This window comes from Anopheles maculipalpis, chromosome 3RL (genome assembly GCF_943734695.1).
Source record: "Anopheles maculipalpis chromosome 3RL, idAnoMacuDA_375_x, whole genome shotgun sequence".
Lineage (NCBI taxonomy): Eukaryota > Metazoa > Arthropoda > Insecta > Diptera > Culicidae > Anopheles > Anopheles maculipalpis.
The window spans coordinates 80,502,388-80,526,601 of record NC_064872.1 but is presented as its reverse complement, the minus strand read 5'-3'; the positions used below and the strand labels follow the sequence as shown (position 1 = coordinate 80,526,601).

Below are 24,214 nucleotides of genomic sequence, written 5' to 3'. Positions count from 1 at the left end.
GGGCTTTCTGTAGCGGTTTTAATTTATCCAACATGGAGGATAATAAGGTAAGTAATTCTTATTTCAATATCTACTAACTATTAGCAGTTTATCCTTAATATTTGCTAAGAAAAGTACTGCTTTAGCTGGATAGTTAGAGTATAGTACTGGATGACATTTGATGGCGGTCCTGCCTAGTAATAAATCGGGTTAATCCACATCCCGATCAATACGCGTAGTTGTTTGTTTTGTTTTTTATTTCAATTTCCCGATAGGTCATTTTCTTTAAGTAACTGTCTTATGTCCATACAAGGACGTTAATTTTAAAACATGTGTATAGCGTATGTTTTGTTGTATACATCTGTATCGTATTCGCACAAGTTCTATTCCAGGAAGGGTTTAAATCTCCCCCCCCCCCCCCCCCCACCCCCTATTCCTATTCCCTATGTTCCGAACATATTGTTTTTCTATTTCCCAGAAACCCTTAAGATGCTTTCGAACAAAATCCTTCACCAGCGATCGATTGGTGTGCTCACTCTGACGTCTGTGGCGATTGAGCAGCTCATTAAAATAATATAAAAATCGCTCTCGTCGAGTTAATCGACGTTGTTTCGTCATCGAAAGCTCATGATGTGAAGCCAATTCTGTTCAATGGCTCTGGCTTCTTCTGGTCGAGGTGGTGGCTGCTGGCAATGTTTTTTTTTCTGCACAAAGTTCACTGTTCACGCTTTTGGCGGATTCCATCGGTGAGCGAAAAATGAAAATAAGCAGCCAGGTTCGAAGTTTTCCACAAGTGGCTGGCTCAATCTGCCCCCGCACACCTGCCCAAGAGATGCCATGGAAATGGTTAATTCTGGCGAAATTGTAGCATCGAAATCGTCCCTTCGTGGATGTGGTGAGAGTGTGCAGTATATCCCTAGCAGCAGCCGTGTTGGTTGTAATGTTGATGGACGTGTACGCGTAGATCCCCTTCCCTGAATGCGATCCTGCCACCGTAACGAGGGAAACCGAAATCCGTACGCGAAACGCGTCAGTTAACTGGGGAGAGGGGAGGTCTCTGACAGTAAGTCGCTGTTGCTGTCGGTAACAGGGAAACCTGTGCTCTAATTAGTATAAATTTTGTAACAACGCCCATCCACCCGCTCGCTACTACTACTGGCCCCGACGATCGTCTTTGGCTTGGTCTGCGGCTAACGATTAACGGTGAGAAGAATTGCCACACGTGGCAATTCACCCAACCTTTTTTTTAGCCCGCGGTGGTTTCAATAATTCTGCAGGGTTTCATTTCTGATTAAGTTCAACTAACGTGTTCTGCAATCATGGGAAACAGATCGTTTAGATACACGAACTAAAAAAATCAACAGTTGATTGATTTAACTTTTTCGGTATTCCAGTTTCCTTGATTTAATTTATGCAAAGTTGAGAGTCATTTCTATCTTCGGGTGGAAATGATCCGGATGAGATAGAATGTTAGTTTTTGTCGTCGATTTGTTGACTCCAAAGAATTCCGTGAGTTGGACATCTAGAGTTGCTGTTCCCGCCCTTCCTTACAGCGAACAGAAAAAATGTATTTTTGAACATGAAAGACTCATTTATTCTCTTGTGAGAATATGTGAGTTGATGGAGTAAGTTCAAAAACTGGAAGACAGTGCAAGCAGAAATTTTGCTCATAACATCATAACATGTGAAATGTTGTACATGTATGCAGATTTAGGTAACCTAGTGGATTAGATTTTGGTTCAATTATAAATATAAAAATAATTCCATGAGGTTTTGTCAATAGTTTCTGGGCGAAACATTGACAGTTTGAGGAGTCTTTCTCTTCTTTTTCTTGGCTTAACGACCTTCTAAGGTCCTGCCAGTCATCGAATGGCTTACTAGGCTTGCCGATACCAAGTAGTTGGATCAGTCAGTCCTCACCACGGGGGGGGCGGTCTGGATGGGATTTGAACTCCGGTCCTGCCGTGTGAAGGCCCACTCTTGTCCTGGACGAATTGTTGCTGTTTTTGTAATATATAGACGTTTGCAATAAAAAATCTATTGGTAACTGCTGGAGCTCCCCGGGGAGATTTGAAAGTCTTTTTTAAGGGCAAGACGCTTCCAAAGACATTTTTGAAAAACGTGGTACGAGTACAGACAGATGCTCTGATCCTTGTATGGAAGTTTTTTGACGATAAGTACGTTAAAGGGTCAACATTTCTTGATAACCGGAATCGATCTTTCAACAGGTCTTTCGTTAGTATAGAAAGTGTAGAAGGATAATAAATCCTTCCAAATGGTGTATAATGAAATGTTGTTTTAAAATTATTTTATAAAAATTTTTCATTTGGAGAAAGAAAATCCTGAAGTGATACCGTTTTGAAGCAAAGTCAGAGATATCTATCACGATTAAGCTCTTGGACCTTCGTTGGACGACACTAGCAGTGGGATAATGTTCCAGACGACCAGCCACCCATTTCTTCTAAAGCTCTGGTCCATTTTCTTCACAAATTTTAACCCAACGAATGTGCCCAAAACGCCAAAACTCCAGCCAAGTGTGTACAGCCATCAGTATATTCGATACGTAAAAAGAAAGCGATGTAAAGTTCTGCACACAAGCCGCAGGATAAATATCTTCCAAATCTCCCAAAATCACGTTCCTCGGCTTTCTTTGCCAAACCTTCCATCGTGTGCCACAGGATTTTTGAAACGATGATCGATTTTTGACCTTCCCCCCCCCCCCCCCCCCCCGGGGGGAAAGGTGGGTACGAGAATGCAAATCAAATCCATCCACCACACTAACGTGAACGTGTGAACATGAACTCCCAGAAGGAACCGAAATCCTTGGCCGTAAGTGAAAAGTGAGAAAAATCGTCGCAACGCGACAAAATTCCTCACTAGGCCTTTCATTTCGTTTTCTTTCTCACCGATTCCCTGTGCCCCCTACATCTTCCCCTTGACTCCCCTTAATCGTCTGTGTCCAGCTTTTTTTTTTACAGCGCTCCAAAACGAGCGCATTGGCGATGGGATTATTTTGTTTTATGCAAATGTCTTGCTCACGCCCGAACGTTACAGGACTGGTAAGCGCCTGGTCTTTGGCTCGGTTTCTGTGTGTTTGCCCCAAATTCTCAGCGTTAGGATATTTTTGATTAATTATTCACTCGCCGAATATAAGGCGGGAAAAGCTTTAAGGTTGGCACTGTTTTTGTTTCATCGGAAAATCGGATAACTCAAGACAAGCCCCTCGGGCAGTACTAGGACATGGGGGAAGTGTTTGAGAGAAAGTGGCAGACGTAAGGCACATTCAGACCGCCAAAGCTATTCCAATAAACACCCGATGAAAGGCAAACTACAAGCAGAATGTGTCACCGGAAAATGTCAACGTGGCTCAGTGGTGTCGCTGTTAGCCGAAATCGCCGTTGACAGCTCCGGGGCAGCTTGATTTTAATTTAAGTGACTTTTATTGCTGCTCTCCGCCCGATCCTAACGTTCTCCATCACCGTCACGATGTTGTCGTGCAACCGCCGTGGATAAGAAAGGACAATAATTCATCCCTCTCATTTCGCTTCTTCAATGTGGGTTACTAGAAATTGCATCAATCTGTGTGTGTGTGTTGACAGAAAGGATGGCCACAGCTGGATCGCAAAATCTGGAGTAGTAGTTGCCCGGCGCTGCGTGTGCTTTAGTGAACGTGTGCCAAAATTTTGATGGCCCGTCAGTTCCAGCGCACGAGCAAAGCGAATGAATTAGCGCACGACATTCGGCGGACCGATGGTGTTAGGCACGGTGGTGGTCCTGTCCCGTGCTCTGGCACATTCATAATTTATTCACTTAACTGTACCACTTTCGTAGGATCTTCGGTATGCATTTAGATGTGTTGTTTGGCAGGGGTTTTGCTGTATTTTTTGTTTTTGTTTACGCTATTAGCAACGGAAAAGTCTGTTCAGTGCAATTATGCAAAACATACCCGGGGATGGATCAGTTTTCTTTAGAAGTGAAGAAAATGGCGTTGCTAAAATGGTGGGCAAGGTGGCCATTTTTGATTTTTTTGTGTAGTATAAAGGAAATTGTGGAAAGTTTTTTTTTTAATTTAACATTACTAACAGAAGCGTTCTAGAAGACCCAACAAGTGCTGGTTTAGCTACTTATTTAAGGCTAATAGGCATGCTTTTTATTGTATATAGGTAAAAAAGGAAAAATTGTTGAAAAATTTTCTTGTTTCTTCTTCACGGCTTAATGAATTTGTAGGACAGCTCCGGCCATCTGATAGCTTACTGTAACCACGTAGTTGGATTATCAAGCGTTTCGGGGTAACGCTTGGAAAATATTTGAAAAATAACTACTGAAATACACATTTTTTTTGTAATTTCAAGTGATTCAAGTAATGGAAAAAATGGTTCAAGTGGCAGTCGTCGACACAGATAACACATTTGCCTTAAACTGAGGTCAAGATCGTTAAATACGATGCAAAAAGCATAAGAACAATCAAGCTTTGAGAGAAGAGTGGCACAAAACTCCATCATCCTTAACGGGTCCACTTGGCATGCATCAGGCCAAGAAGAAGTTAATAATCTAGATCCTGCCATGTTTAAGACGGACGCCACTATCTCTAGGTCACCTCTAGAATCGCCTTGTTTAGTATATGCATACCAAACAGTGTATATAATACTCTATCAAAGCTAATCCTTAGTACGTAAGCACAATTCTTGGACTCAACGTATTGCTCTTTGAATTACCAAACAGCATTTTATTGCAAATTTGTGGCTAGAAATGCATTTGAATGAATAAAATGCAGCAACACAACGAGATGTATAATCTAGTTGGACTATTTCCAAATATTTTCTGGGAGTCTTGCTAGTACAGTGAGTTCCAATAAAATAAATCTTCTTAAAAGTCTGCCTTTCAAAAAACTGATTCCGATACTTGTACTAGGTATAACTTTACCAAATTTTTGGTACAATGATCCTCGGCAAGAAAATTATCTATGGCATCATTCCTTTTTGTCCAAAAAGGTCATTTGGTTATAATAAAAAAACTAAAAATTATTTTTTTTTATTAAAAAACAGTATCCGCAACAAAGAGAATTTTCGTGGGAGCCAGTAGTGTCCACGGCACGATGCTCCAAAGAGGCGCAACAACATCCACAGCTAAGCTCACCCGGGAAAAGGTGCAGTTGAATTGAGCGAGAAGGAAATGTCTACCCTCAAAATAGGATATAAGTTTCATTATCTGTAAATCTAGATAAAAGATAAGATTTTAAGGAATACGGCCTGGCCGTCATAACGAAAAAAATTAATAAAAAAAGAATATTTTTAGTTAAAAAATGTTAAGAAGGGATGTCCAAAACTGTAACAAAACTTTTGCTTTTGGAATTTACAATTTTTGAAATTGATAAATGGTCATTTCATTTATCATTTCACGCTTTTATGTGTTTTAGCCATATTTTTATCAGAATGGAAAAATCAACCGATAATCGATATCATGATTCATCCAATGACAAGAACATGGTTTCAAAATGTTCATCTAAATTTAATAAATAACTGACCTCACAAACTCATTTTTACCTGCTGAGCAATAGCTGGAGGTCTTATTTTATTGGAGGTCACTGTATACTACTAGCGATTCGCAGTGTTACTTTTCTTCCATTTCTTGGCTTTATTGAACTCCTCCGAGGTCACGCCGAACGACTTACTAGACTAGCAGATACTACGTAGTTGGATAGTCAGTCCTTACTACGGGCTAATGGTCGGGGATGCCACCGTCGTCTCCAATACCGGACCGCCCCATTGTTACTCTAAAAAAATTCAAACTACAGAAGGTTATCTTGAGTTGATTTGGTTAAAAGAATAAGCATTCACTATTGGATTGGTTTAATTGATCGATCGAATCAGCGTGAGTGTGTGTGTCTGTTGGTGTGAGTTTATTCACACACACATAGTGGTTTCATTCTGTTTTGTTTGTTTGGAATTTACCACCCCCGTTGGCATGCATAATTGGCAATGTACACCCCTTTGGATCTTCGCTTACTTCTCCCCTGTGGCGATGATGTTAGTGGCGAAGAAGCCGATTTGATGTGAAGATTAAATTCTGCATCTTTTATGAGGCCTTTTCTTTTGGCTGAGAGTTCATCCATTTCCTTTCGGAGAGGCGTGTCCGTGTGCCTTCTTTATCCGTCTGTTCCCTGTATAGCTATGATAGCATAAAAAAGGGCAAACAGCAACAGAAACGAAAGATACGCTACAAGTGCTGGTGCCCAATGTCATTCGAGAAAAAGGCTAGTTCTACTAGTAGCAAGAGGTGTTTATTAAACACTTAAGTGCCATCTGGTCGCTTCGTATGGCACAGCACGGCATGGCAAATGCATAGCATCAAGGGTGAATGGGGGACTCTTCCCACTGCAAAAGGATTATGTTGACCTGCAGTTACTCTGCTGCTGCTGCTCACTTAATGGTATTAAGGTGTAACTTTACACCCTTTCAAATACGGCAACCATTTACAGTATGAATTTGCACTTTGCCGCCTGCCTCGTTGCGCTTGTGGTGCAGTGATCAAATTTGACCTCAGTTGGGTTTTAAACTCGAGCATAAACTATTTACCGGTATCGATTTTCTGCATGACTCATTCCCCGGCATTCCTGGCACAGGTTTCGTTTCCGGCCGGGCCAGCGGAAGAAGCGAAACAAAAAGGAGTAAAATGTGTCCGGCGGATATGTGAGGAGGGGGGAGGGTAAAGGAGCGTGAGCGTGTGCTTTCCTTTGGACTCTCGGCGTACCACATTAGCGACTGGATACAATGGAGCCCTTGTCGGTGATACATAAATTATCCTTTAGCTGGACCTCTTCCCTCACCTGCCTCCGACTCCACCAAAGTCGACCGGTCCGTCCGGGTGGACAAAACTAATGCTGGTCCGTTGCAAGACTTGTTAGGGTCACGAGGGCTCTGCTCGGGGTTGGGAATAGAGAAAATAGGAATTTTGCGTGTGGTCGTCGATAGAATGGTTTCCACTTTCTTCGTTGGTAAGTGGAGGAGTGGAGCAGGAGTTTTTGCATTAAAGCGAGCTATATTTCACGTAAAGAATGCTTGTGTTGCTAAGTAGTAGTAGTTTTATAATAAAATGAATGTGATAGCTCGTGATAGATTAAGATGGATAGGTGTTATAATAAAACGAAAATCAACCTGTCTTAGAAGGTTTGTAATAAGTTATTCAGAAAGCAGAAAACAACTTCACTGACTGCAATACTAATATACTATTTAAAGTTTTTAAAGAGGCCTTTTTTCAAAGTTGAAGAATTTAATTAGATTATGCTTATTGTAATTCCTAAATGAATAACTTTCTTACACCTCAAATGATTGGGCCACCTGCTGTTCAACTTCAAGTTTTTGGATGTTTTTTTCGAATGTGTTTGGCTGCGATATGTGTTGGTAGGTCTGCGATTCGCACGCACGTCCGTTTAAACGTATAACAACTGCTCACGATGAAATTCGGTCTTGAAGCAGAATTGTGAACGGGTAAATGTTCTTGGCTTAAACAGAAGTAAGATTATGTCAGTCATATAATTGTTTACAAGACTTATTAATATAGTTAGTCCATTCTGTGGGAGATCGTCTACGCTTCTTGTAATATGTAAGCCCTGCAATGCTACCTCTAGCCCATCAGACCCAGCCTTGTGGATCTTTTATTTAAATATACTGTAGATGTTAAGTAGATTTAAGCTATCTTTGATCTTGAAGCTTGGATACATTCTACAACGATCCATTCTTAGTTCTCGTTTCAGTTTTTAGTATAAGTTTTCATTACAGAATGACAAATCATTTTGATTGATCGTCGTTTTTATTTTCTACATTATTTCTAAACGTCTCATATTGAGAAAGCCGGCTATCTGGCCGGCAGAGGTAGGCTCCGTCCTGCCGAAACACGCAGCACCCTTCCCCGCTGCGATGCCATCAGCTTCACCAACACTATAGTAGCCCAAAACTGGCATGCCACCAGGCATAACTTAAACCTCAGCGCCAAGCATAATCAACGATTCCTATTTTGCCTTCGAATAATCCCAATTCTACATCCACGACACATACAGTCCTCAGCTCAGTCCAGTCTGTAGCTTTTGTGACGTTGATGTAACGATCCGTCACATCCTTACCGATTGCCATGATATTTTGCCACAATTCTAGCACTCGGAATATTGCACCAGAACCGCCTTTTTGGGGTTTCACTCATCAACAGCAATTTTTACACAGAAATTTTAGTAACAATAGTTGTAGAAATAATTGTAATAATTTACTAGCCTTATAGCTAATCGTTTAATACAACATTTTTTGTCACAATCGCAATGATTTTGTACTAGTTTAAACCAATTTTCATAAGCATTAGAGAGGCAATTGCGAGAAATCTTGAAGACTTAAAGAATATAAGTAAACGAAAAATGGCAATACACATGCTAGAGTGAATGCTCCATTACCTTGTTTGACTAGCCGAACGACTGAAGCCTGTGTTACATATTTGTTGGTTAAGAGAGTTTTTTTTAACAACACTCGAATTTCACAATAGTTTTGCAGAATATTTACCAACATTTAGTTTAGAAAATTTCATATAATGACTCACCACGCAAGGACACATGTCAGGGGAAGGTAAACACGAATAGCATAGACACATGTTTCACCTAAAGAGTTCCTATGAATCACCCCAATCATCATCAATGTTGCAATGTCGGATGTTTGCCGAACGCACTCGTGCTTGTGTGTCCCTTAACTCAACTCCACCACAAATTACCCTTCGACCCCATCACTCCTTACCGGTGAATCATTACCAACAACAAAGGGCTTGCATGCGGGAAAGAAATCCAAAATACGATAAGAATCACTCCACCATCAGCGAATCATACTCGTTCCTGTATTACTTCCCCCCACTCCCTTCGCCGTGCCTCGGCACAGAAGTGCAAAAATAAAAACGAACCATAAAAGCCTTACTCTAAAGCAATGTCCCGCCGTAACTACGCTTATCATTTTTGCAGGTTCGTTAAGCAAAACAAAACGAAGATTTACTTTTCATGACTTTTGGCAAGTGGCTCTCGGTTTTCCTGCGCCGATACCGTAACCCATCAACCCCGTTCAAAGCGTACGCGACCCTCCAGCGCTTGCGGCTGTTGGAGCAGAGCGTCATCGTTTGTACGAATAATGAAGGCTCGTTTCCGGGAAAAATCCCTTCGGCACGATTTTCCGATCGAAAGTCAAGGATGTTCGTGTGGTGCAGCACAGTCTAGTGTATCCGGTAGGTTACGGGAGGAGGGTTTGGGTGGTGGGTGGCATAGGGCAGTGGAAGCAAAGAAATGATGAGTATCAATTGATGTGCCTTCTTCGTCCCGTCCGAAGGTTTTTGGCGGATTCGTGCGTGAATCCATTTCGGCTCAAGGTTGAATGGTGTAGCGTGACTGGCGCGCGGTGTTATTGCTGCTGCTACGGTTTGTGGACGTTGTTTTTATTCGTTTCGGTTTGCTTTCGGTAGTGGGTAGCAGCAAATGTTAACCAGTAGTCTCGCGAACTCCATACACCACGGTACAGTAACGGATGGGAATAAAAATGAATAAACCATCGGCTCTGCCACATTATTCCGTGCGCGCGCTTTTCACTAAAGGAAGCTTAAAAATCTCAACGGGCCATAAAAAAAGGGATCTTTAAGGATATATCATCACCAGGGAGGACTTCATCGCCCTGTGAATACATTTAAATCGCGAAAAACCTGCCCCCTTCTCCCCAGTAGTGCGATGGAGAATCCGTGCGTGTTCCGTTGTTATTCAAATTCTGGCGTGGGATGGAAATGGGGACACAAGGATGGCCCGTATGCTCTTGCTGCTTGTCATCGAATCGCAACATTACCTAAGTTGTTGCAACGTGCTTCGATCAGTAACAGAAGGCTTGCAAGCGTATTAATGGTCGGTTGGACGCGCGGGCGAACATTTCCGTGCGCTCGACCTTCACTCGGTTTCGCTAAATCCCGCATTGCGGGACCTTGCGGTGCGTAGTTGGTTCGAGGGCGTGCTTTATTTACGGCCCACTTTGCTCACTGTGCACTGGGCAATGGTTAGTCTATTTGCTCTGCATACACACACACACACTCACCCGCAATAGGAAGAAATTGGCAGGGCGGGCTCGCGAAGATCGCGCCGTTGCCTTTTGATTAGGATGTATGGATTGTTTGGTTGCAGACTGTGTCAAGTGAAGACGCAGCTGATTAATATTGAAAACCATAATTGCCGGGTTTAAATGAAGACGCTTTACTTGGTGGCGCCCGCTATCTCTTTGAAGGAAGTTTACTATTGGGCGTCCTCGTGAGCTTAAGTGAATGCAAACGTTCCTCGAAGGAGTGGCGCTTGCAGTCGTTTTTAATTGAAATTGTTTTGACGTCATGACAAGGCAAACCTGAATTTTGTAGTTTATGTTTTTACTTTAATTACTCTTTAGCTGCAACAAGGCATTAGTTCGCTGGTTTTTTTAAATAGTTTGTTAAACATATTTTACTGAATTTGTTACTAATTAGGATTAAATGCTAGCAATACGACTAGCCCGTTCTATCGGAAATAAAAAGGACTCAACGTTGCTATAGAATTCTCGTATTTCAGATGAAATAGTAATGTTTGAGTCTCTATTTCAGATGAATTAGAATATTTGCACTTAGAACTGGATTTTTTTGCAGTTATTTCATGCGGTTCAAGGTGCAGCAGTAGCTTTCGATTCCTGGACTTTATGCTCATAGGAATATAGGATTATAAAATGGCACTGTCAAAAGCATCAAGCTTTTGAAATATTTCAATAAAAAAAACTGTACGTCGTCCTTAAACGCATTATAGAAACTATTTTCTATTTGAGTGTTTAAAAATTTTCCACTTTATTATAAAAATTATAAAAATGGTTCTTCTGTAAAAAATGTGTCTCGCCAACTATGGAAACTTTATTAAATTGATAAATTGTTCTATTTGTGTATATATTTTTCCTATACAATTGAGTTTGATTGAAGCAATCGCATATTTGCACACCCTTTCACAAACATTTACTTGTCGTAGCTTAAAGTATAGTTTTCTTCACTCCTCTTTTCCGGTGCCTCAGCACCCGTTTTGGTATGAGTAGCAGTAATATCAAATACTCCGTGCAGTCTGAGTCTATCTACAGTGGCTAAAGGGAAAAATGGGACACCTAACAAGAGATCAAGAGATTTAGAAACAAGGATCTTTATAAATTAATAACTCTGATTACAAATTTGGTGTAATTCTAATTGAAGTATCGAAAATATTTTTCAAAACTTTGTTTACTAGCCATCAAAGAATTACTCTGTCACGTGAAAATTTGGGATACCCGGTTGACGAAATTGTAGATCTGCCTTCTAGAAATAAAACATTTTATTTTGTTGTGCTCCTTATATGTTTCTTTGATTGTTATAAATTGTCTATACAAGGATACAAATTTCTGAAAACTGGTTTAAACTTTTATGCCTCAAAATCTAATGACTGTTTGAACGTAATAATCTGTTTGAATCAATCCAAATTGAGTGAACAAAGTTTTGCAAAAACGGAGACCGTTCTCTTATTTTAAAAAATGAAAGATATTGTATGTTTTATTATGTAGGTTCGTCAGTCAGTTGAAAGAGTAATTCATAGATTGTAAGCACTCAGAATATCAGTGTCATGTTACGTCGGCGTGTCCCGAATTAAAACTCACGCATCGGTTACATTTTAAGGCATCCCAACTTACTCCAGTGCTACTGTATTACTATAGTCTCTGTTGTTCTGTAGAATTGGTGTACGATTCCATCTCATTTGCCGCTGGCTTGCCACTGAGTGCGTTGAACGAGCCCAGAAAGGTTGCTGGAGTTGGAAGATTGTCCTGCTGAAGCTGCTGATTGCTTGCTGCGTTCGATTGACGTTTGCCGTGCAAGCTTTCGAAAAGAATCTTCTGCAAAGCAATGAACGGTGACTCGAGCATCAGGCAGAGCAACCAACCGAAAACGTAGGACATTACCAGCGTCGACCAGCTGGAGGTGTTCTGTGGAGGATTAAAAAGAAAATACGGAAAGAAAGCATCATCGTAGCATGCGAACTTGAAAAGCGTGGAAAAATGCTGGTACGGCAACACCTTTACACAAGTGGGACATTCCACACGACGGTAGTAAACCGTTTCTCGGAAAGGGATGCTTCGAAGAATTGCTTACCATCTCAAATACGCCCAGATTTGCCAACCGTCTGGTACCGAAGGAGGTGGCGCGTGTGATGAAAAAGTGGCACAGGTACGCACAGTACGTAAGCCGGCCGAGAATACCGAAGAAGTGTATGTTGAGCAATCGCAGGATGGGTTTGCTGGCGCGAAAGATGAAACCAATAGACAGCAGAAACATGAGGGCGGTGTAGAGTATGCGACCGAGTGGGAAGACTAGCGCCATCCACACGGACGGTGTCTCGAACAGGTTGCTGTAGATGAAGTACCCGGCTGCAAACGATCCCGGTATCGCTAACATTCCGAGCAGCCACAGTAATGAAAACATCTGCCAAAGACGAAGCGCAATGATAACACAGTGGCATTTAACATACACGCACGCACAAACCGTGTCAAAACTGGGCCGATTTGTGAAGGAAATGTGACCACAAGTCCACAACTTCTTCCTTGGCACATACCTTTGGCGTTTTGAAGTTCTTGCGCTGCAGATGAAGCATGTAGAAGGAGCCCATAATGGCGGCAGTGTAATTGATCAGGTACATGTGCGTCGGTAGGTACGTTCCGTGGTACATGTCCCAGTACCAGAAGAAAAATCTGAGCGGCCTAGAAAACGTGAGCAAAGATGGCAAATGGTTACTTAAGTGTTTTATACATTCTGAGAGCATTACACGGTGGCTCAAGCAGCTTAATGCTATCAGGATAATAACACCCGGAATAGCGAAAAGATCCATTTTCCTACTATACACATGATGGTTCAATGTGTTATATTATCCTTACTTACATAATTAAAATAATTTTAGCGCTAGAACACATTTCAACAACAATTCGCAAAAAAAAAGTTGTAAATGCTCTATACTCTGTTGCCAACTCTCGCTCGAGGGATGGGTATAATTAAAAAGAAACGTTTAATTTAGAAAAACAAAACCAAAAAACTTACTCCGGTGGTAACACTGTCACGGCTTCGTACTCGTTCACGTAAACCACGATGGCGGCAATCATTGTGCAGACCAGCAGCAGGAAGGAAAGTATGTACGTCCGGTACTTAGGGAAGCGTAGAACTACGGCACTCACCACCAATCCGTAGACGAACATGTGGAAATCAGCGGCCAGGTACCAGGTGTGCTGCATGCACTGTTCAACGAAACACGAAACCATAAGGTAAAATTTCGTTTACTATACGAATTTGCCAAGATTCGAGAGCTACTTTGCGTTTGTAAAACGTGATCGAATCAACATTTTCTTCGCTCGGGTTTTGGTGTTTTTTGTGTGGAAATTGTAACGCGGTATTGCCATACACTAACGTTTTATGAGAATAGTGATCAATGGTACATACCGTTTGGCATAATTGGATAGAAAACGGCCGGGTTTTTAAGAGTCTTGTATACCAAAAAAGGTAAATAATGTATGTAGTTCGTAGTTGGAATTGGAATAAAACAATCTGGGAATGTCCGAATAAGGAAATGAGTAGGAAATTCCTTGGACATGATCACTAACGGCCGTGTCGTACCAAAAACCGTACCTTACTGCATTACGGGTGACGAAGTGTTGAACCTTGTGGCAAATTTTTACAATTTACGGACATTTTTCTTAAGAAACTTTACTTGTATCGGCAACTGCTTTGATTGCGTTGATTCCAAACAGTCATCATTAGCCATCAGATTTTAGTATGTGTTGAATCATCGAAGGGTAAACAACATCTTACTGTTACCTTTATGCTTTTGACGAGTTTAAGGACGAGTTAGCACATTGTGCTGGAAAGTTTACTTTTTGCTACCATTTATAGAAACTGGCAGAAGCAGCGTGCCATCATCAGGCTTACCTTATCCAATTGATATCAATTTATGCGTATTGCTTTTGACGGCACAAACGATCGATTCAAAAGTCAAAAAGGATGCAAAGACGAATAATTTGATTCTTTATGGGATAAAGACGCGTGCCAAAATGCATCATAAAATTGCTTATGTTTTTGATGTTGAATTGACTGGATGAGCCATTTCTCGAGTGCTGGTATGATCAAATGCGATTGCAATTTAAATTGAGACCGAAAGATGTCAACATACGAAAGACTCCGGTGGGAAATAAAGTCTTTCTAAGCCGTACTAACAAACAACGGAAAGATGTCAATGTTTTTTTTTTTTTTTTGAGTGTAAAAAATAGTCGTAGCATATAAATTCGTAGCGAAAAAATTCTGTTATACTTTTTTGAATCCTCTGATTGATGAGTTTCAAAAGTGAATTCATTTTTGGTAATCCCTTGGATCCTTCTAGGTTCTATCGACCATTTAATGGCTTACAAGTCTTGTTTATACCAAGTATGGCTTTTATTCATTTCATTATGAAGTGACGGTCCTGTCGTGTGAAGACCGGTGCCGCTTTCGCTGCTAAAACCGGACCACCCATCACCCAAATATTTAATTAATTTTGTTGCATTTGATTGTAACGAGCTTCCAGAGAACATTTTCCATATGGAGACAATTCACTTACCGGTTCTTCCGTCGCATAGTAATTGTTGATGTACAATAGATTAACCCACCAGTGCTTCCGACAGTAGGTTCGGCCCGTTTCGAATCCTTTGCGCCACAGTGGACCATCGAGATAGCGTACGAGCCACGTCGCCTCCAGAAACATTATAAACGCATACACGGGAGTTAGACTGATTAATGAGTTATGAAAAATAGAAAGAACAGAAAAAATCATTTGAATGGCGTGTTGTGCAAAACTATTTGAGCCGAAGCTTCTTTGCCATTATTGTGTGAAGCAAACACGATGCCGACCAGTGGCATAATTGACGAATCGTGCGTACCGAACGTAGCGTGCGATGGAAATCATAATGATTTCAAGGAATCCTATTTTCCGGCCTGTCTGTTCCAGCTTGTTTACCAGCGACAGGACCAGCATGAGCGCACTTATCACAAAGAACGTGGTAACGACGTGCGATCCGTTCGCCACAATCATCGAATCAACTTCGCTGAATTTCTGTAATTAGATAAAAAAAAGCGAACCCCCGAACGGTGAAAAGCGCCTCACGCAAATGTGCAATATGCGTGCCGCGGTGTAGAATTCGATCTTACCCGTTCGATTACCATCGCTGTACGTGGCTGTGCGTAAAGGACGTTGTGTCCCATGTTGATCATCATGAAAATCATAAAACGGACCGCGTGAACGTACCGTATCGAGCGGCTGAGCGAATCATCGCTACGGGACGTTAGACGATACCAGTTGCGGATGATGGAAAATGACACCAGCACCATGGCGGCTGTGTGTGAAATGGGAAAAGGGGAAAAACGGGTTCACTTTTGAAATAGATGGCTGTCTCGAAAGTTCCTGCTGAGATTTAATACCTTTGCTCGTAAGCTCTGTTTGATAGTGCTCTAAACCGTGGTTCTGCTTGCAGCGATGATCGTACCAGCTCGAGAGTATCACCGTAAGCAGCAAAATTCCCAGCACGACCAGGAACGCAATTTCCAAATTGTCTTCAGTGAGGAAGATGGTCGAGATGACAAGAAGAGGGTTTGAAATGTGTCCAATAATTTCAAATCGCCGCAATGGAGGCGACGAAAAGGGTTATTAACGTTTACCGATCGGATATGATTCCCTGTTGCTGTCGCAGTATTCAATTTCCGTATAAGCACGCAAGCCATGCTTCTGCTGCAGCTCGTAGTTGATGCACTTAGCGAACAGTTCCGAGTAGTTGCGACGATACGTGTCCACATCCCGGAACGTGCCATTCTTGATGATGTACTGCAATGGCGTAAATGTAGGAAAAAAAACATTAAAATGGCACAAGAAGATAATGTGGCGGTTGGAACATTTATTTCATTACGGTGGAGAGAGAGAGCTTGTACTTGTGAGTATGTTTTTAATATAACTTTTCATAACTGTCTTTTCTTATGTAGAAGATGTAAGCTTACTTTAGAGAGCGTAATTTGTAAAAGCTAAAATAGAAACATAGACAAGATAAATCATATCGAAGGGTATACGTCACGTGGCCATACTGCTCGATTTTCCTTTTTTGCATAGCGATCAAAACACTTCTTTACAAATTTTTCCATTTTTAACCCTATTTCATTCTTCTACTTGGCTTAACGAACTTCTAAGGTCACACCAGACATCGGATGGTTTGCTCCACTAATTTGGTGCCATCTAGTAGAATAGTCACTCCTCACTACGGAGTAACAGTACGGAAGGGATTTGAACTCCGGTCCTGCCATGTGAAGTCCGGTCACCCCTAGCCTTCTCTACGGCACTACCACACTCTACTCAAATATTTACACCAGTGTAATTGGCAACATCGTTGACATTCGTTGGTTAAAGCTCCATCGTCTTTTAAGTAAGCTATAAAACGTGCTTGTTCGTTCAATTTAAATTGAACTGCATATTAAAAATAAACGACTGTCCTGTCCTTGGAAGCACAGTAAACACAACAACTGTTTGAATCGATTCATTACAACTACCGGTCACTGTTCACTGTTTGAGTAGCACGGATATTTACCGGAAAATCAATCTTAAACTTCGGCACAACCAACGACCTTAGCTCCTGCACGGTGACGTTCTGTTGCTCGAGCTCGGCCAACAGTCGGATGCATCCGCTGAGGCAAAGGCCTCGGTCAAGGTGTGCGTGGTTCAAATGTTGCTTCCAGTTGCTTGAGAAATCGGCGATCACGTTCCAGGCGGCGGAGGATGCGTTCGGTTCCACTACAGCCTTTACCATGCAGTACACATTCGGCACGGATGGATCATCCAGCAGGCACTCGTCATAGTCGTCGAAATGGAACACTCGTGGCATTAGCCTGTACTGTGTCACTGTAAGTTGAGTGTGGTTAGCCCAACAGAAAAAGAAAACACATATATGAGACCACAAATGTTGACCACCCTAAATTCACATGCCGCGCTATTAAAGCAGAAACCCTCTTTTTTCGTCGTTGGAATTCCCAAACTGAACGTTCACTATCACTTTTGCAGCAGGCACACGAGCGGGTATCTCCCATGGACAATGCACTTACTGTTGAATTGTTCTGCACAGTGCACCGACACGATGCTGCACAGGACGCTGCACACAAGCACCGTTAGCACTTTGGGACCTCTGATCGAGACCATCATGATCACGTCTTTTCCGATTAACTGTCACACCGTGTCTGGTGGTCGATGTCTTGCCCCGATAGTCTGTTGACCAGAGGTAGAGATCCTGACTAGATAGGTCGCTGGTATCATGACGTGACGTCACTAGCTGGATGTATCCTACGCCAAGGGCAGCTCATCGGAACGAGGCAAAAGGAAAGAAACAGAAAAAAGTAGGATAGAAGAGAGAAGCAACATCAAAGAGAATGGCTGGTTTGGATCGGTTTTTATCAGACCCGCGAAGGGGGGAAGGCTCCGCCGGGAGGTCTTCCGAGCTGAGCTCCCTCCCCTGCAGCCCTGTACTTCGCAGTGAAAGGAAAAGCGCAATGTTTTTAAGTTTTATTGAGCTGTTTCACAATCGTAAGTCGTTTATATGACTTTTTGTGTGCGAGGCCAGACGCGATCGAAATTGGGCAATGGGGGGTTTCTACCCCCCTCACACCCTCTTGGGTCGGTCAGATGAGCGGGAAGTACGTCATTTTTGTGAGCCCCCTACAGGTGTGAACGGACGAGTCGAACCTGACGAGGATGGAGAGGATGCGCACAAGTAAAACGTCATTGCGACATTGCGGAATTACGTCGTGTGCCGAGTGTAGTTGGTGTGTAGGTATAGAAATACGAACTTATGAGCTGGTTATGTGTTAAGGTGCTCGTTTTTGGGGGTCAATTGGGCGGGATGCTATAAACAATAATAACTGAAATGTGATATCTGGAGAAGAATAACAAAAGCACGGTAAACATACTGACCCGGTTTTCCTTTCACCTATTAGTGGACAGTGGCGGTAGGGTGGATTACATGGTAAAGACATCAATGTGGGGTAAAGTGATGTAAACTTGCAGTGTTTGAAGTAGTGGTGGAATTACTTATATATTTTACTGGGACGATACACAGTGGAACACGATACGATCTAGTGTTTGGAGGTATTTTGGATAATATTTTTAAACGCTACACTATCTCTAAAATGGCCTCTGGTTGAAGTTCTAAACCCTACCAGCTAAAACCTTTGACTGAAAATCACATTCGACTGATAGTTGTTCTTCTCATCCGGATGTTCACAGTAGCTCGTGTCCGTTCCGTTATCGCCTCCGCTCGAGGAGTGTTCCGCATCATCCGACGATCGTGCATGACGTTTGAAGAGCTGTCTCTGCAATGCTACGAATGGAGACTCGAGCACTAGGCAGAGAAGCCATGCAACGAGATAGGAGAGGAGCATTGAAGCGGCCCAAATCGCACCCTGAGGGATAAGAAGATTACAATGATAAGCGAGCACAAAAGGACAAACAAACAAGAACACTTACAATATCGATCAGTGCGTAACGGAAGAAGCTTCTCGTGCTGAACAAGGACATCTTTATCAGACACAGATGACACAAGTACGCACTGTACGTGAGCCTTCCGATGATCGTGTGGAACGGTATGTCGGCCAGCCGGGTCAGTAGTTTCACGAATCTAAACGACAGTCCAACTCCACCGAAAAAGATAATGACACTGTACAGTAGCCGTATGAACGGGAACAGCAAAGCCATCCAGAGTGAAGGCATCTCAAATTGATTTTGATAGAAGATGTAGCCCATGGCAAACAATGCCGGAATCAGTAGCAAACTTCCAAACCAGGAAACCTTGATCAGCTGTTGAATGGCAAAAGGGAATATGATACTACTCGAACGGTTGCTAGATCACAGCTTCATGACAAACAGCTTACCCAGTGGTGATTGATTCTCGTCTTAAGCAGGTGCCTATAGTAGAAGGCAAACGCAAGGGCAGAGGTATAGTTGATCAGATACATGTGCGTGGGTACGTAGGCATCCTTGTACACTCCCCAGTACCAGAAGAAGTAACGAATTTGTCTGAAAGAAGTAATTAATTTATAGGTATTGTCCTTTGTGATCTATCTTCCGTGTGGCACAATCGCCCGGTGCTTACTCTGGTGCAAAAATAGGAATGGCATCGTACTCTTTCACGTAGATAATGGCGGAAGTTGCAGCGTAACTGAGAACTATCAGTGTTCCGAGCAGCAGGTTCCGCATTTTGGGGTATCTGGCAATCAGTGCGCACAGCACTAACCCGTACACAAAGAGATGGAAATCGGCAGCCAGGTACCATGTATGCAACATGCACTGCAAAAACAGAAGTACAAATGTCATACTTTATCGTTGTCGCTTACCGACTCGTAGTTTCTTACGCTTACCGGTTCGTCGGGCTTGTAGTAATTGTTGATGTAGAGCAGATTAGCCCACCAATGTGTGCGACAGTACGTGCGGCTAGTTTCGAAGCCCTTCTGCCACAGCGGTCCATCACCTAACCGCACCACCCAGGTAGCCTCAAAGAGCATCACAAATGCGTATACCGGCGTTAGCCTGGCGTGTTGTCATCGAAAGCATGGCGGAAGGAACAATGTCAATTAAGAACGAACTTCAGATTCGGCTTGTTGTGCTCCGCGTTAGGTGGGCACTGTATCTTACCGTACGTAACGGGCAGCGGAAATGATTAATATTTCTACGATGCCGACCTTTTTCTTCGTTTCTTCTACCTTCTGCATGAAGAACAGAACCAGCAGCATGGCACTGATTGAAAAAAACGTTGTCACTATCTGGGTTCCATTGATGACTATCATCGTCGAAAGATCACTAAAACGCTGATTAATTTGCATATAGCAATAGACGGGAAAAAAAACACACACACAGAGTTAAATTATTTGCTTCCGAAATTGGCATTCACTTTACAGTAGTTACATTTTCGATCGTAAGTGCCGTTCTGGGCTGGGCGTAGAACACAACGTGCCCCAGCGTAACGCCCATGAAGACGATCATCCGGATCGTGTGAATGTACCGCAAATCGTGGCTAAGTTGATCGTCCCCGCGCGAGGTAATCCGGTACCAGTTTCGGATGATCGAAAAGGACACCAGATACATCTGCCTCGTTGTGGGCAGATCGTGCTTATAATGGTCAAGTCCGTGGGTCGTTTTGCATCGAAAATCGTACAGACTGGAGGCAAGCACGATGCCGGCGATGGCAACTGCGACGACCAGGAACGTTACTTCCAACCAGTCTGCGGAAAATTTGATAAGCAAATCAGCAAATCTTTCTGCTTAATAGGTAACAGCTCTTCTGTGCTTACCTATTGGATGGACTATGGTGTTGCTATCGCAGTACTCTATTTCCGTTTGAGCGCTCAAACCGAACTCTTCCGTTAGCTCTAAGTTGACGCATTTTTCCAACAGCTGAGAATAGTTTTGTCGATATTCGTCGATGTCTCTGAAGGTTCCTGGGTTGAAAGTGTACTTTTTCATAGACAAAAAAAGGGAATTAATTTATTTCTAGAATGTTTACAATTTAAATGAGTTTAGTAACGCAATGGGTCTTATGGGAAGTTCACACATACAGCTTTGGAGCATTTTCCATTAAAAACATCGAAAGGAACATCAGATCTAATGCTTTGTATTTAATGTTTAGACAGCTGGAATTCGCTGTGGGTTGGGGGTAAAATCATAATGAATATGGTGAATGTAACGGTGATAGATGTATCGTGAGTGATTAAAACCGGACCGACTAATTGGCTCCGTATCGATTATATTTAATACCAGAAATGGCAAGCAAAAAAACCCTTCCGGGGGCTGTATCGGCAAAGGTAAAAGCAGTTAAAACGTTGCAATTTCTTGCGTTCTTAAAAGAAGAAAAAGAGTTTGCCAAAACAATGAAATATGCTTTTTATTTTCTTCTTGGTTCAACGGCGGTCTTCGGGTCAAACCGGTCATCTAAGAGCTTCTTAGACTAGCTGGTACTACGTAGTCTTGTCATGTGAAGATTGAAGTCGTAGTTTCCTCAGCACCGGTCCGCCCCATTGCTCTTGGTTCTTTGAATACTTTCGAATATTTCGAATATTTAAGACATTCATATGACTTTTAAAAAAATCCTTCTAATTCTAATCGCTGCGTCAAATATCATTCGCCGCACAAATCATCGAGTCGAATGTTTATTATTCGCTTTCTGTCTGACTTGTGCGGTCATATGGTACAAAAAATTTATTCAAAATCGATACCTCATATTGACGTTCCTTTATGTGAAACGAGACACAAAAGTAAGGTCATTTTTTCGGCAGCTGTTTCCACGCAGAAAGTAGTTTTCTGCTTATAAACTGCAGCGAAATGTAAAAAATGTCTTTCACGAAACATGGCCCACCACAAGCATGATGGCACTTCGTTTGGGTGTGCTCCATCAAGGTCTACTGGCATAATTTGTGACTGTGGATGATTTTATGAAACCGGAAGTATAAAACTGAGACGCATCATTGGTACGGCGTATGATACAACCTACGTCGTTTGATACCCGACACAGCGCTTTGGAATCACATATGACACTATGATCGACGGTCGGCGACCCAATCGAAAATCCAATGTCAAGGTGCATGTTACGACCTGAGACATATGTAACTTCATATTTAGTCAATTTTGGAGGTCTTTTGTAAAGATGAACCACCAGTAAACGGTCCTTTATTTGGCGTAGTTTGATCAGTGTAGTTTTGAGGGAGTCCAACTTTACATTCACACGTGGTCACGCTTCTCCCTTAATTTATACATCGACGAATTTGAAACTTTTGCTTATGTTAATAAGGTGCTTTGACCGGCGCATCATCGGTAAACACTGCGATCGAGGAGAACTGTGTATCCGGAAAAAAGAACCAGATCTGAGAGGTTCTGAAAGATGCAGAATCAATTCTGTCGAAGCTTCTACACGCATGAAATGGGGTTGAAAATCAGGTTTTGATTTTAATTTCCCTTTCAACCTCGAACTCCGAATCGATGCCAGCGCACAAACTAAAGTACAAAAAGCGTGGTAGAATTTACGTTTCAAAGACCTGAAGACTTTCGGTTCGCGATAGTCAGGACCAATAGCATTCATACTAATACAAACAGGTTTTCGAACGCTTCGGAATTTTGGGCGTCACTAAAGCATATAACTAAACGTGTTAAATATTGCGGCCTACCGATCAGCTTTTAGTGTAACCGGGTGATAATGCTTCTAACCGGGTATATTCGAGGGTTAGCAATTTTGCACTAGCTTGGTTGGCTTTCTTGTTTTGTTTTAGTTTCTGTGGCCCTCTGCTCCAGATCAAACAGATGGTCAGCAGCACAACACAGTAGTGTGAAAAACTGGAATCGTAACGTACGACTATTTTATGCTCCCATTCCATCAAACAAACCTTGAAACGTGTATGGGCTAACGGATCTAAGCAGAAGACGGCGAACCTTGAACTGATTCCCCAACGATCGAGACAATCGTGACCTGTAATTCGAAGTGCGCTAATGCGCCGGTTTGCTTAATTAATTATGAGTATTTCTGAAGCAATACGTATCGCGTATCATTATCATCGTTACGCATCGCGAGCAGTGTGCGGCCAGCAGAAGTTTCTGGGCGACAACGCATCCGTATGTCCGGACGAAATAAACTTTGTTTGGTGGGAGTGCTATTAATGAAACAAATTTCATTTTGTGGGAAAAGTTGAAAATTAAAACCTCAGAATTTAATTGAGGAAACTTCTACACACAAATCTTGTTGCCGATCACGGATTCGGATTAAAGTTAGTTCGTAAAAATATCCAACAAGTTGAATTTAAATCTGAACCGTAGAGTTGAAATACTGCATCATTTCCTGTGTTCGAAAACTTCTTTTTGGTGTATATTATCAAACACTTATAGCTGCTGTTTGGAGGCCTAAAAAATGCCTTTGAAATAGATTCTATGAGACAAGATTCTACTTTCGCCTTTCTCTTATTTGCCTCTATAATCTCGAGAGCTTTCGGCCGAGATATTCTGGTTTTCTTTGACTTCATTTTACTAGTATTCAGTGGATAGTGAAAGTCATATGGACAGGACGACGGAACGTACGGGTTTCGATATCCGGTACTGCTTCTTCTTACGTTCGTCTACGTTCTTAACGAAGTTCTCGCTACGCGAACCAGAAGACCCGAACCACTGTTGCTTGACAGCTTTTAAAAAGAACTTTAAAATCACAGCTTTTTTGTAAACATCCGCGCGTTGGCTCACTTCCTAACCAAAGCTCTTTCCACTAAGATATAAACTTCAACGGTTAACTTTGACTGAGTTGATCATCACACGATTCACGAGTGTGCTGAATGGCGCAAATATGGAAATGTGTTGCTGTTTTATTTACCCGGTAGTTGGTCTTGAACTTGGGCACCAGCAGCTCACTATCGTTCACCCGACCGGACAGCAGCCGTAAACGCGTTTCGCAATCGCGCACACAAATGCCCCGATCCAGATGGGCATGGTTGAGCTGTACCTTCCAGCGGGCCGAAATCTGCTCGATGAAGCCCCATATCTCGGAGGTGTTGTCCGGTCGGACGACTGCCTTTACCACGCAGTACACCGACGGTATGGAGGGATTATCATTGAGACAGATATCGTAATCATCGTACTTGAACACACGTGGCATTCGCCAATACTGCGACACTGGAACAGAGAACAAGCAACTTGATCAGAACATCCGTTCGAAATTCACGCTTCGATCATAACAATACATACATTCTAGTCCAGTTCTATCATTGTCACCTTGCACAACACCCACGGTAATAATCCCCGCTACCGTCAGTATAAACCACCATCGCAACCGTCCCAAACGGTTCGACATCCTGATCTCTTGCACTGACACTGACTTTTCCTGTACCGATCCTACACCCGGCTGTATATCTGTTCGGCGTTAGGCGTCCATTCGCGATCGCGACAAATACTAAACTGAACGCAAATTTTCGGCGATCGGGTTCTATAACTGGCGATAACTGCGGGCGGGGAATTTCGAGGCGAATGACATCTCTTCGCAACTTCTTCTGTCGGAACGATTCAATGTAAACCGGGTATAATCGGGCTACGTTCACGTTCGTTTGTCAAGATTTTCTTTACGCTCACAAGAGGGCGAGAAAG

General features: G+C 42.4%; 6 protein-coding genes across 7 annotated transcripts in view; 2 read left to right on the top strand and 4 right to left on the bottom strand.

Annotated features, from left to right (window-relative positions):
• The window catches only part of LOC126561488 (uncharacterized), a 581,387-nt gene that overhangs the window by 62,295 nt on the left and 494,878 nt on the right, over positions 1–24,214 (bottom strand). The window lies entirely within an intron of this gene.
• The window catches only part of LOC126563452 (H/ACA ribonucleoprotein complex subunit 3), a 334,268-nt gene that overhangs the window by 13,957 nt on the left and 296,097 nt on the right, over positions 1–24,214 (top strand). The gene's annotated exons all lie outside the window — the stretch shown is intronic.
• The window catches only part of LOC126563527 (uncharacterized), a 387,646-nt gene that overhangs the window by 243,891 nt on the left and 119,541 nt on the right, over positions 1–24,214 (top strand). The window lies entirely within an intron of this gene.
• The window catches only part of LOC126562593 (replication factor C subunit 5), a 431,263-nt gene that overhangs the window by 350,335 nt on the left and 56,714 nt on the right, over positions 1–24,214 (bottom strand). The gene's annotated exons all lie outside the window — the stretch shown is intronic.
• Positions 11,718–16,954, bottom strand: LOC126563582 (nose resistant to fluoxetine protein 6-like). The gene is made up of 10 exons (XM_050220227.1): positions 16,650–16,954; positions 15,736–15,898; positions 15,499–15,630; positions 15,229–15,413; positions 14,961–15,133; positions 14,642–14,810; positions 13,096–13,289; positions 12,617–12,761; positions 12,157–12,486; positions 11,718–11,990 (listed from the first exon to the last, which is right to left on the bottom strand). The coding sequence occupies exons 1-10, from the start codon at positions 16,941–16,943 to the stop codon at positions 11,718–11,720; spliced, it is 2,058 nt and encodes a 685-aa protein (XP_050076184.1). The 5' UTR covers positions 16,944–16,954.
• On the bottom strand, positions 18,212–23,924 carry LOC126561823 (nose resistant to fluoxetine protein 6-like). Its single transcript, XM_050218155.1, has 10 exons — positions 23,819–23,924; positions 23,448–23,746; positions 20,395–20,557; positions 20,009–20,325; positions 19,739–19,911; positions 19,465–19,633; positions 19,200–19,393; positions 18,979–19,123; positions 18,575–18,904; positions 18,212–18,510 (listed from the first exon to the last, which is right to left on the bottom strand). Exons 1-10 carry the CDS (start codon positions 23,922–23,924, stop codon positions 18,271–18,273), a joined length of 2,136 nt encoding a protein of 711 aa, XP_050074112.1. The 3' UTR covers positions 18,212–18,270.